Source organism: Erythrolamprus reginae, chromosome 12, assembly GCF_031021105.1.
Source record: "Erythrolamprus reginae isolate rEryReg1 chromosome 12, rEryReg1.hap1, whole genome shotgun sequence".
Taxonomy (NCBI): domain Eukaryota; kingdom Metazoa; phylum Chordata; class Lepidosauria; order Squamata; family Dipsadidae; genus Erythrolamprus; species Erythrolamprus reginae.
This window is the reverse complement of record NC_091961.1, coordinates 30,701,267-30,714,465: the sequence shown is the minus strand read 5'-3', so window position 1 is coordinate 30,714,465 and position 13,199 is coordinate 30,701,267. Positions and strand designations below refer to the sequence as shown.

General features: G+C 44.1%; 1 protein-coding gene across 3 annotated transcripts; it reads left to right on the top strand.

Moving 5' to 3' along the window:
- Positions 1-4,186: 4,186 nt before the first annotated feature.
- Positions 4,187-8,708, top strand: TLCD5 (TLC domain containing 5). Of its 3 annotated transcripts, none has more exons than XM_070765318.1 (3): positions 4,187-4,530; positions 5,817-6,016; positions 7,012-8,708. In XM_070765318.1, the coding sequence occupies exons 2-3, from the start codon at positions 5,821-5,823 to the stop codon at positions 7,548-7,550; spliced, it is 735 nt and encodes a 244-aa protein (XP_070621419.1). In that variant the 5' UTR covers positions 4,187-4,530; positions 5,817-5,820; the 3' UTR covers positions 7,551-8,708. The 3 variants fall into 3 exon arrangements, with proteins under 3 accessions (XP_070621419.1, XP_070621416.1, XP_070621418.1); XM_070765315.1 differs by having other exon boundaries at positions 4,290-4,544; XM_070765317.1 differs by lacking the exon at positions 4,187-4,530 and adding an exon at positions 4,852-5,103.
- The last annotated feature ends 4,491 nt before the right edge of the window (positions 8,709-13,199 follow it).

Below are 13,199 nucleotides of genomic sequence, written 5' to 3'. Positions count from 1 at the left end.
TCATGGTTTGTGACATACAAGAGTTACCCCCCCCCCACCAGGAATACAAAACAATATTTTCAGCAATTGACTGCACAAGATGAATCCCCAAAGCATTTCGCAAATGAACCAATAGGGCAATAAGGAATTAATCGTGAAAATGATCAAAATATTGGTGGTGATATCAAAATAATTTCTAACAGGAGAGTGATAAGCCAATTTTCCTCTTTAAGGAGACCAATCAACCTGAATTTTTTTGTGTGTGGAGTGCTTCTTTTTAGATAACAAATATATTATTTAATATCCTTTAAGATCTGAAAGTATTGGGTATTTTGTAATAAAAGAATCTCTGTTTCGCCAAATTTCTTGCACGGTGATCAACATTATTATAGTGATTTTTTAAAAAATGTTGATAGAATTGTTGTTTAAGCTCCTATATGAAAAAACCCTGCTGGAATGTATTCGGAGGTACAAGGTTTTCGGAGGAAGTGGAACATGTTTTCCTGCATTATGAGTACGGTAGTTTTCTAGATATAGAGAAGAGGTTGGTTCTTCTTACCACAGTGAGCCCTTAGGGGCTGACCTTCCTTCCTTCCTTCCTTCCTTCCTTCCTTCTCTTTTCCCCTTCCTCATACTATATTCCTCCCTCCATTCCTCCCTTCCCTCCTTTTTCCCTTCCATATTCTATTCCTCCTTCTTTCCTTTTTTTCTTCCTCCCTTCCTTCCTTTTCTCTTTCCCTTCCTCATACTCTATTCCTCCATACTTCCTTCCTTTTATTTCTTCTTCCTTCCTTCCTTTCTTTTCTTTTCCCCTTCCTCATACTATATTTCTCCCACCATCCCTCCCTTCCTTTTTCCATTCCATACTCTATTCCTTCCTTCCTCTTTTCCTTTCCTTCCTTCCTTTCCTTTCCTTTTCCCCTTCCTCATACTCTATTCCTCCTTCCTTCCTTTTCTTTCTTCTTTCCTTCCTTCCTTCCTTCCTCCTTTCCTGTCTTCTTTCCTTCCTCATACTCTATTCCTTCCTTCCTCTTTCCCTTTCCTTCCTTCTCCCCTTCCTCATTATTCCACCTTTCTTCCTTCTTCCCTTCCTTACGTCCTCCCTTCCTCCCTCCCTCCCTTTCTTCCTCCCTCCCTCCTTCCCTTCCTCCCTCATGGCAGCAAATATATCCAAGACACCTTCCTCCTGGTATCTTCCCCATAACAACAACCTGTCAGGTGAGCTGGGCCGAAAGAGAGTAACTGTCCCAAGGTCAGCCAGACAGATCTTGTGGTTAAGGGAGGATTTGAACTCCTGGTCTCTTGCTTTCTTAGCCTGGTGTCTTCACTACTAGATCAAATCTCCCCCAAATTCCTTGGAACCAAGAAGTATGTGCACATTTAACAAGCTGTGGTTTCCCCATGGCGTGTACTCCTGAAATTGCCCACCTGTTCTCTAGGGCAGTGATTTTCAACCTTTTTTGAGCCGCGGCACATTTTTTACATTTACGAAACCCTGGGGCACATTGAGCAGGGGGGGGGGCACTAAAAAAGTTTGGACAAAAAATTATCTCTCTCTCTCTTCCTCCCCTTCACTCTATTTCTTTCTCCCTCCCTCTTTCTCTCCCTTCCTTCCTCTTTCTCTCTCTCTCTCTCTCTCTCTCTCTATCCCTCTTTCTTTCTCTTCCTTCCTTCCTCTCTTTTTTGCTCTCTTCCTCTCTCCCTCCCTCCCTCCCTTTCTCTCTCTCTCCTTCCTTCCCTCCCCTTCTCTCTCTCTTGCTTTCTTTCTCTCTCTTGCTCTTTCTTGCTCTCTCTCTTTCTTTCTCTTGTTTTCTCTCTCTCTTGTTTTCTCTCTCTCTTGCTTTCTCTCTCTCTTGCTTTCTTTCTCTCTGAGCTTCGCGGCACACCTGACCATGTCTCGTGGCACACTAGTGTGCCACGGCACACTGGTTGAAAAACACTGCTCTAGGGAATGATTAGAGCTAACCTCGCAATGCTCCAGAAAGCTGCCCTTAATCCTCTTCTTCAAACGTCCCGCAGGATTGCTTGAGAAGTTTAACTGGGTCATATCTGCGGCAAGTAAAACCCGAAAGTAATCCACCTTCTAAACAATTCATGCAAATACGACAGAGGGGAGTTTAACGTGTGAATCGAGACAGCTCTGATTTCTTGATATCTGTGCGTGAGGTGAGAATCTGTGAACCAGGGAGAAGTTTCAAGGATTTGTTGAACTATATTCTGAGATATTTGGAATTTGTCCATCTGGAGGACCTCGCCTACAAAAAAGATACGGATCAAATTGAACGGGACCAAACATGGGCTACAAAAATGGTGGAAGGTCTTAAGCATAAAACGTATCAGGAAAGACTTCATGAACTCCATCTGTATAGTCTGGAGGACAGAAGGAAAAGGAGGGACATGATTGAAACATTTAAATATGTTAATAGGTTAAATAAGGTTCAGGAGGGAAGTGTTTTTAATAGGAAAGTGAACCCAAGAACAAGGAGACACAATCTGAGGTTAGTTGGGGGAAAGATCAGAAGCAATGTGAGAAAATATTATTTGACTGAAAAAGTAGTAGATGCTTGGAACAAACTTCCAGCAGACGTGGTTGGTAAATCCACAGGAAGTGAATGTAAACATGCCTGGGATAAACATAGATCCATCCTAAGACCAAATGCAGGAAATAGGATAAGGGCAGACTTATGGACCAGGAGGTCTTTTTCTGCCGTCAATCTTATACGTTTCTATGTTTCTATAATATGTTCGCTAAGTGAGAACAGATTTTGGATCTGGCTGATCTAAAGAAAAGAAGAATTAGAGGTGACATGACAGCAGTATTCCAGTATTTGAGGGGCTAATACAAAGAAGAGGGGGATTACTTATTTTTCAAAGCATCAGAAGACAGGACCCCAAAAAAACTAATTAAGGAATGAAGCAACCTGGAATTAAGGAGAAACTTCCTAACAGCAAGGACAATTAACCAGTGGAACAGCTTGCCACCAGAAATTGGGGGCGCTACATCACTGGAGGTTTTAAAGAAGGGACTGCATGGAGTTTAGCCGGAATGCATGTGATTTAATAAATGTACTTATTCAGTTATGTATTATTCTCTGTTTACTTATTCATAATCGTGCAGAATGCAGCTGCAAGAGCAGTCATGGGCTTTCTCCAAAATGCCCATGTCACACCAACACTCCGAAGTCTGCATTGGTTGCCGATCAATTTCCGGTCACAATTCAAAGTGTTGGTTATGACCTATAAAGCCCTTCATGGCATCGGACCAGAATATCTTCGAGACCGCCTTCTGCCGCATGAATCCCAGCGACCCGTTAGGTCCCACAGAGTCAGCCTTCTCCGGGTCCCGTCAACTAAACAATGTCGGTTGGCGGGCCCCAGGAGAAGAGCCTTCTCTGTGGCAGCCCTGACCTTCTGGAACCAGCTCCCCCCAGAGATTAGAACTGCCCCTACCCTCCTTGCCTTTCATAAACTCCTCAAAACCCACCTTTGTCGTCAGGCACGGGGGAATTGAGATGTCTCCCAGGGCCTATATAATTTATGTATGGTATGCTTGTAGGTATGTCTGCTTAAAAATGGGGTTTTCTTAACTATTTAAATTTTAAACTGTAAATTATTAGATTTGTCATGAATTGTTTTATTGTGTTGTGAGCCGCTCCGAGTCTATGGAAAGGGGCGGCATACAAATCTAATAAATAAATAAATGAATAAATAAACAGGCAGCTTTCTTGTTGCCTAAGGAATGAAACTATTTGGGGGAAGTTATAATGTTAGGGCTCATTGGGAATTCCCAGGCAACAATTAAGCCACAGGTTAAAGAAACCAGGATTCCTGGTCCTGTCGTTACCCATTAAAACTTGCCTGACTGCGGAGTCCTTAAATCGAGGCCAGCCTTCCAAAATATTTTAATTTAGCCCTATACATCTCTTTTTTATACCCAACAAGATTTGGAAACGATTGCATTCTAACCAGGAACTGGCCCAGCTGCATTGCCAACGATAACTCAACACCGGTTGGCCTCCTTGGGTCAAATTTCTGGCTGCTTCCTGCCCTGTTGAACTGGCCAAGCTGCAGAGAGTTCCAGGGACTAAACTTCAAAGTTATGGGTGTGCAAGCTAAGCGTAGGGGATTCCTCCTATGGCATCTACCGTACCTGCGGGACCGACGCGCTCCTTCGCCTGGTCAGTTTCGGTGCTTTCCTCTAACGGCCGTCGGAAAAAGGTTTTCTCCGCATTTGGCCCGGGATGACTTCAACCTGGTTTAATTTAACCGGGGTCTGTCTGCCAAGGAAGCCCCCGGTCGCGTTCTCCCAGCAAGCCGATCCAACGAAGACGCCTCCTTTCCTCGCTGCGCGATGGGCTCCTGCGCGCAATCGCCCGCGGGCGCTGCCATCCGTCCTCCCCGCCAGCAGGTGACCCTAAGCTGGCTTCCGTTACTTCTCCGCCTTGCCAATCGTCGGTGCCCGGACGAAGCTCGGTGATCTCGGTCACCTGGAGACGCCTCGCCCGCCGGGCGCGACCGGGAGGAGAAAGCCCCGGGCCTGGCTTAGGCCAGGTGAGCTCCAACAGGTACGCGCCTCTCGTGCGCTCTCTTCGGCCGGCGGGGCTGGCTGGCTGGCTGGCTGGGTTGGGTTGGGTAGGGTCGGGTTGGATCGGTGGGCGAAGGGTCCGGTGGGCGATCGCAATCGGGAGCGTTCCAGCTCATGGAGAGGGGGGGCATTCGGAGGAGGGGGGAAAGGTTGAGCGCGCAAGGAACGCGCCACGACGCGCGCCACAGGTTGCGCTCTGGCCACAAAAAGCGAGGCTGGGGCTCCCTTCCACGTCGTACGGGATTGCAACTCCCATGCGCCGCGGCCGGGGGCGGGGAGGAGGAGGAGGAGGAGGAGGAGGAGGTGGAGAGGGTCTCCGCAAAGTTAGTTGCCGCGGTGGGGCTTGTTTTCTAAGGGATGCATCTGGAGGCTTGGAGATTTGCAGGGCTTGGGGTGTAGAGTTGGGGGAGGGAGGGAGGGAGGGAGAACCCAACCATAGATCCCATGTGGCTTGGCCGGGGAAGGACCAGAAGGACTCTGTAGTCTTGTGTTGTCAATCTTTGAAGATGGGCGGGCTTCAAGTCCAGTTTTGAGTAGCGGTATGTGTGTGTTTGTAGATTGTAGATGCTTATATTGCTTGTCAGTCATGCAACTATTGGTAACATTTGCAATTCATCCATCCATCCATTCATCTTTTTCTACATTTCTCTTCTCTTCTATTTACCAGACCGTCTTCTGTTTCACACATCCGAGTGACCGATTAGGTCACACAGAGTCAGCCTTCTCTGGATCCCATTGGCCAATTAATGCCGACTGGCGGGTCCATGGGGGAGAACCTTCTCTGTTGTGGCCCCGGTCCTCTGGAGCTAACTCTCCCCGGAGATTCATATCACCCCCACCCTCCTCCCCTTCCGAAAGGTGTTAAAAACATACTATGCCAGCGGGCCTATAGTCTTCGCTCTGGCCAGTAGTGTGAATGAGGGATGACTGATTGGTTTTATACTGGGTTTTTAAAAATTTTTCTTAACTTTTTAATTGCTTGTGTTATTTTTATTTGTGATTATATTATATTCTTCTAAGCTACCTAAGTCCGCAAGTAGAAGGGTGGCCTATAAATCTAATGAATGAGTGAGTGAGTGAGTGAATGAATGAATGAATGAATAACTGTACTATATATACAGTATATTCCACTGACAAATGATGTTAGTCATACAACTATTTGTAACATTTGCGATCCATTAATCCCTCCATCCATCCATCCATCCATCCATCCATCCATCTCTTTCCACATTTCCTTTTTATTCCGCTGCAGAAGGATGGTGGCCATGATCCTGTGGGTGGCCCTAAGCCTATGTGGTTGGCTCTCCCTCTACGCCTGGTCCTGCCGTCACTACCGCGAGCGTGCCTGCGAATGGAGCTGCCGATTGGTCACGTTGACTCACGGTGTCTTTGCCACCTGCCTTTCTGGCTACATTGGGTTTATTGACGGTCCCTGGCCAATGACTTACCCAGGTATGTCCCGTCCATTTCCACAGAAGCAAACCTTGGTTCTCCCTTTATTCCTCTTGAGTTCCTGCAACAAGCCTTGGTGAAACCACACCGGTTTGAGATGGCCATGCACGATTCAAGCAGAGGTCAAGTGGTAGAAATTTGGGCAGCTGGCAACAGGCATGAACCTATGACAGTTGCAACATATCCAGGTCAATGAAAGTTAAATGGTTATGGTAATTATGTAGTTATTTACTAAGCACATCTAAATTATTTATCCATTATCAATTGCTGCCAACCTGCCTTCCATTGAGGACCTGTACCAATGAAGGGCTGCAAAATTTTTTACTACCACACTGTGGGTGTGGCTTATTTTGTGGGTGTGGTTTGCCGGCCATGCAACAAGGTGGGAGTGGCTTGACAATCGTGTGACCGGGGGGTGGCTTAAAGGTCACGTGACTGGCTTAAAGGTGGACAACTTAATGTCACTCATGTCAAAGTTTTGGATTAGGGTGCCTGGCCTCTCCTCGCCTCAAATATATAATGTATAATATATTTTGGATGTTCAGTAATAGTAAATAGATAGGGAAATTGTATCTGTTGTTTGTTTTTTTAAAATATGATAGGGTTTTATATGCTTTTTTTAAATATTAGATTTGTTCTACTATAATATTGTTTTTATTATTGTTGTGAGCCGCCCCGAGTCTTTGGAGAGGAGCGGCATACAAATCTAATCAATTATTATTATTATTATTATTATTATCTGAGGCGAGGGGAAGCCAGGCACCTTAATCCAAACCCTTGACGTGATTGACGTTAAGTTGGCCACCTTTAAGCCAGTCACATGACCTTTAAGCCACGCCCTGCTCACATGATTGTCAAGCCACTCCCACCTGTCCCATGGCCCACAAGCCACACCCACAAAATAAGCCACAGTGTGGTAGCAAAAAAATTTGCAGCCCTTCACTGCCTGTGCTTGTAACCTGGGATTCTCCTCTCTCCCTTTTCTCGTCTTCTAGGGTATCCAAATACGGTGCTTCAGGTCCATGCCTTGTGCATCAGTTTGGGTTACTTCCTGTTCGACCTGGGCTGGTGCGTCTACTTTAAGGCCGAAGGTCCTTTGATGTTGGTCCACCATTCTGTCAGCATCCTGGGCATCAGCGCCTCCCTGGCCTTGGGCGAGTCCGCCGGCGAGGTCAACGCCGTCATCTTTGGCAGTGAACTCACCAACCCCTTCCTGCAGGCCCGCTGGTTCCTGCGGGAGAAAGGGCTGTACCCCAGCTTGATAGGAGACGTGGTGGACTTCCTCTTCGTGGTGCTCTTCGCGGGCGTGAGGATCGGGGTCGGGGCCTGGCTGATGTACTGTGTGTTGCTGTCCCCCAGGCCGAGGGTCTTCATCAAGGTTGGAGGGTTCATCATGTACGCGGTCTCTTGCGTTTTCATGGTCAGCATTTTTAGGTTTGCCCGGCGTAAAACCATGAAGAAATATCAAGCCTGGAGGTCTTGGTGGAACAAAGAGGTGGACTTGAACGCCAACGGATATCTCAAGAGTCACTGACCCCTATTGTGGGTTGTTCTCCAAGATTTAGCGTCGATAATTAGTCTGGGCTGTACCTCCGAGGTCTTGTTTGAAACACCAATGGAGCGGAGGGGCCGAGGCGTTGTAGGTAGATCGCGGGACTACGTCTGGAGAAATGCAGGGTTCGCCTCCCTTCTCAGTCGTGAAACTCGGTTGGATGTGGTTGGACTTGCTGCTACTCTGAGCCAACCCTACTTCACAGAACTGGGGGCAGACAAAATGGGACAATGGCCCCCAACAGATGTCCTAGGCCGTTTGCGAAAAGGTGGAAGTTAAGTATGATTTAGAGCAGTGATGGGGAACCTTTTTTTCATCGAGTGCCGAAATAGTTCATGCGTGAGTCCCCACACCCATAATTCAATGCCTAGGGAGGGCGAAAATAGCTTCCCCTGCCACCGAGAGACACTCTGGTGGCCAAAAATGGCCTGTTTTCCTGACTTTTGGTGGGGCCAGTAGCTCATGTTTTGCCCTCCCCAGGCTCCAAAGGCTTTCCTGGAGCCAAAAACGCCCGCCCCCATCCCCCTGAAGGCTCCCTGGAAGCCAAAAACGTCCTCCCAGAGCCTCTGTGCGAGCCAAAAATCAGCTGGCCGGCACATACATCCACATTGGAGCTAGGGCAACAGCTCCCGTGCCAGCAGATATGGCTCCGCGTGCCACCTGTGGCACCTGTGCCATAGGTTCGCCATCACTGATCTAGAGCAGGGGAAGGCAAAGTTGGCTCTTCTAAGACATGTGGATTTCAACCCCCAGAATTCCTGAGCTAGCATGATTGGCTCAGGAATTCTGGGAGTTGAAGTTCACAATCCATCCATCCATCTATCCATCCATCCAATGTTCTACCCACCCACCCATCCTACATATCCATCCATCTTGGGAGACAGGCAAGCAAGAGAGTCCACTTTTAAAGAGATGAGCTATTTATTTTAATTTATTTATTTATTGATGGACAGACTGAACAATGGTTTTCCTTACTGTGGTGTCTGTGCTACTTGGTGTCACTAAGACATCAATCAACATGTATACATCTTGGGCATTACCATGTAACAGTGATTCCAATGTCCCACCAGCGATGGGCACAGCAAAATGGTATTATGTTTTATAACAAATAATAATAATAAAGATTTTATGGACATCAAATTGACACCGCGTATGTCTGGAGCAGACGTGATGATATCACATGTAGAACAGGCAGTTGGGATGGTCATGATTTTGTGTGTTACATGTTTTCCCCGCCGTTGTACACAAAAAAAGAAAGGCTGTTTTTGTTGTTAAAAAAACCAACAATAAATAGGTTTTCCCTTCCCTTTCTTTGCGTCTGCGCAGAAGATGTGGTTGGTAAATCCACAGTCACTGAATTTAAACATGTCTGGGATAAACATAGAACCATCCTAAGATAAAATACAGGAAATAGTATAAGGGCAGACTAGATGGACCAGGAGGTCTTTTTCTGCCCTCAATCTTCTATGTTTCTAAGACATGCTTCACTTAACTATGTATTGCCAGATTTAACTTGCTAAATGTGCACATCCCTCTAAGCCAAAATTGAATAAGCCACGCGGGCGAAGGGGGAATGAAGCATCATGGTTTACGCTTTGATAGATAAATCAAACCTAGCCTGGGGTTTTTATTTAGTGTAATAAATTTGTGGCGCTGTGTGGTGCGTGAAGCAGTGTTAGTGTTTCTGGAGCAAATTCATTTTCTACAAACCAGGCGCGGTGCGTAATAATAATCCTAATTGTTTTTTGAAACGCTGCTATTGAAATGCTCCATTTACATGATCTGCCACAGTTTGCCTATTTTTCTCTCGCCAATTCTCTCTGCAAGAGAGACAATAATTTAAAAAGGAGGGTTTTGCAAGCTTTTTTTTTATTAAAAGCAACAACAACTGTCTAAGGGCTTGCAACGATCCAGTTTTTCTTCCTGTACATCTGTGGCATGAATGTTAATTAGCAAAGAGTTGTTAACCTAATCCTTTGCAGCTTCTTCTCTGGTAATATTGAACTGCTAACAAGCGCTTACAAAACATTTGTCAGGCCAATCCTAGAATACAGCTCTCCTGTATGGAACCCACATTGCATATCTGACATCAACACAATCGAGAGAGTCCAGAAATATTTCACAAGAAGAGTCCTTCACTCTTCCACTCACAACAAAATACCTGACTCCGCCAGTCTTGAAATTGTCTTCTATCATTACTTATCTAATGTTTTATTTGTACAAATTACCATCCTATAATTTTTTGACAAATACAAAAATAAAATAATAAATTAAAAACTAAAACGTTTTACTCTCTCTAAAAATTGTAGCAGGTTCTATTAAACCTCCTTAAATACAAAAAGGAGAGAATATTTAAAACCTCAGAAAACAATCTATTTTCAATAGCTCGCTATACTGCACATTGGAATACAGTGGTCCCTCGATTTTCACGGGTTTGAACTTCGCGAAATGGCTATACCACGGTTTTTCAAAACTATTAATTAAAAAATACTTTGCGGTTTTCCCCCCCTATACCACAGTTTTTTCTGCCCGATGACGTCATATGTCATTGCCAAACTTTCATCCGCCTTTAATAAATATATTTTTTAATAAACTTTAATAAATAAACATGGTGAGTAATAATCTAAATGGTTGCTAAGGGAATGAGAAATTGCAGTTTAGGGGTTTAAAGTGTTAAGGGAAGGCTTGTGATACTGTTCATAGCCAAAAATAGTGTATTTACTTCCACATCTCTACTTCGCGGAAATTCTACTTTCGCGGGCGGTCTTGGAACGCATCCCCCGCGAAAATTGAGGGAACACTGTAGTGTTTCTCAGCTTTGGCAGTGGACTTCAACTCCCAGAATTCCCAGCCTTCCTCCCAGGGAATTCTGGGAGTTGAAGTCCACCCACCTTAAAGCAATCCGGGTTGAGAAATACTGCACTAAGAGGAGCCTTCTTGTTTTGTATGAGTCTGTAAATCGTATTTATTACAAAATAAGTGTTCTGTTGCTTTAGTCATGCAACGCAGCCATCTTTAAGTTCAATTGCTATTTTTAATCTTTCCGCTCTCCGTCTGGGAATATTTCCTGGAAATTTAGAGTCTCTTCCCAATGTTCCTGAGGTCCCAATGGATGTTGCGCAGGCTGCTCGTTTGGACCCAAGACGCTGTGAATTAAAAGAAACTCCGTGTGACAATAAAAGCTTTAATGGTGACAGATTGCAGCATTAGAGAATGAGCCGAACTCAGGTTGCCCATGGATTTTCTGGCAAGGGGAAATAAATGAGGCAGGAGTCTTGCCATAGAAACCTTGCTTAGCTTAGCCAAAGTGTTTCCCCCTAACAGCCGTCGATCTAAAAGGGAGCTGCAAAAGTCAATAAAAGTTTGCAGTCCTTTTTCTCTGAGTGGGCAGTTTCTCAGAAAGAGTTTGGATCCTGGACTTTCAGCTCAGCTATTTCTTTTCCCCTGAGTCAATACATCGAGCGGTGTCCCCATTGGTGAAATATATGAGAATCGTTGCCATGCAAATGTAAGCAAATATTAAAAAAATAAAAATAAAAATCCACTCTCTTTTTTTGGACTCTTTCTTAAAGTCTAAACTAGTGTTTTTCAGCATTGGCAACTTATTTTGTTTATTTACTTGTGTGTTTATTTATTTAATACTTACTTACCCGCTTATTTATTTATTTAATCAAGTACATATTGGTAGTATACAAAGATATGACGATATTAATATATGATGAGGGTCGCCCAGTAATGCACCACATTTTTTTTTCTTCAACAATTATTTATTGAACACAATGACACATGAAACTTATCAGGAAAGACTTCATGAACTCAATCTGTATACGCTGGAGGACAGAAGGAAAAGAGGGGACATGATCGAAACATTTAAATATGTTCAAGGGTTAAATAAGGTTCAGGAGGGAAGTGTTTTTAATAGGAAAGTGAACCCAAGAACAAGGGAGCACAATCTGAGGTTAGTTGGGGGAAAGATCAAAAGCAACATGAGAAAATATTATTTGACTGAAAGAGAAGTACTGTAGATGCTTGGAACAAACTTCCAGCAGACGTGGTTGGTAAATCCACAGGAACTGAATTTAAACATGCTTGGGACAAACATATATCCATCCTAAGATAAAATAAAGGAAATAATATAAGGGCAGACTAGATGGACCTTGAGGTCTTTTTCTGCCATCAATCTTCTATGTTTCTATGTTTCTATGAGACATTGTCTGCATGTTTTGAGTTGGGCTTGTCTAGCCAACTAGTCTTTAGAATAGAATAGAATAGAATAGAATAGAATAGAATAGAATTCTTTATTGGCCAAGTGTGATTGGACACACAAGGAATTTGTCTTGGTGCATATGCTCTCAGTGTACATAAAATATAGATCTGTCAAGAATCACACTTAATGATTGTCATAGGGGTCAAACAAGCAATGAAGAAACTATCAATATTAATAAAAGTCTTAGGATACAAGCAACAAGACACAGTCATACAGGAAATAGGTGACAGGAATGATGAGAAAAATCAGTAGTGCAGACTTAATAAAAAGTTTAAATACCTTTTTATGAAATGCAAATTAATCAGGTTCAAACCAACAGCCTAACCACCCCCCTGAGCTACTAATATTCAAACACAGCCACCAAGTAAAATTTAAACAAATTGTGGATAAATCTATACGAGAACCAATCCAACAGCGAGGGGTAGCCTCGGAATCAACTTTGTGCCTTAAAACTGTATGCCTCTAGTCCTCAAAGTTGCAAAGGAAAGAACTTTTTTTAAAAAAAAAAGTCACGGGATAAGCAACTTTCAACCATCAAGAACCCTTTCTCTCTGTCCCAGGGCAAGCCAAATACCAGCGTGAAACCCACACAGATGCCACAGCTTCCTTGGCTTGCCCTCCACACCAGCTGGCTTTCATTCTGTCAGCAAGGGCAGAAACAGAAAACCCAATCCATTGTTTCCATGCCGTGAATAAATCTAAACATATCCTTAGTATGCCTCTCACAATCACACACACACTCTGCAGGGTTGAACATGCAATATTTTGTGCAAGTATCACTTTTTATTATGGGTGCACTAGCAATTATTATTTTTTTTTTTATTATTTCTTAGATTTGTATGCCGCCGTAGACTCTTAAGACTTATGTACCGCTTCACACAGTATTTTACAGCCCTCTCTAAGCGGTTTACAGAACCAGCCTTTTGCCCCCAATAATCTGAGTCCTCATTTTACCCACCTTGGAAGGATGGAAAACTGAGCCAATCTTGAGCTGGTCAGGATTGAACTCCTGGCAGTGGGCAGAGTTAGCCTGCAATGCTGCATTCTAATCACCGGGAGGGAAGGAAGGAAGGAAGGAAGGAAGGAAGAGAAATAGTAGTTAGACCTACATATTGCTTCACAGTGGCTTAAAGATCATGTGACTGGGTGGGAGTGGCTTACTGACCAAGTTAAGTTTGTCAAATAGGTGCTTGGACTCTTTTTCACATTATTTGAATAGCCACAAAAAGGACAAATGATAGACAGCATTATTTGTTGAGGAGCACAGTAACATTTTAAGGTTTGGTACTGAACCCGCAAGGTTCAGTAAGATAACAGATTAGGCAAGTAGCTCAATTTTCTTGAATTGCTATAAAGGTTCAGTT

What these genes read in the sequence shown, in the direction of transcription:
- TLCD5 (XM_070765318.1), top strand. Translation starts at nt 5,821, where the DNA reads ATGGTGGCCATGATCCTGTGGGTGGCCCTAAGCCTATGTGGTTGGCTC. An exon ending in CTGGCCAATGACTTACCCAG is followed by an intron (nt 6,017 to 7,011) that starts GTATGTCCCGTC and finishes CTCGTCTTCTAG; the next exon opens with GGTATCCAAATACGGTGCTT.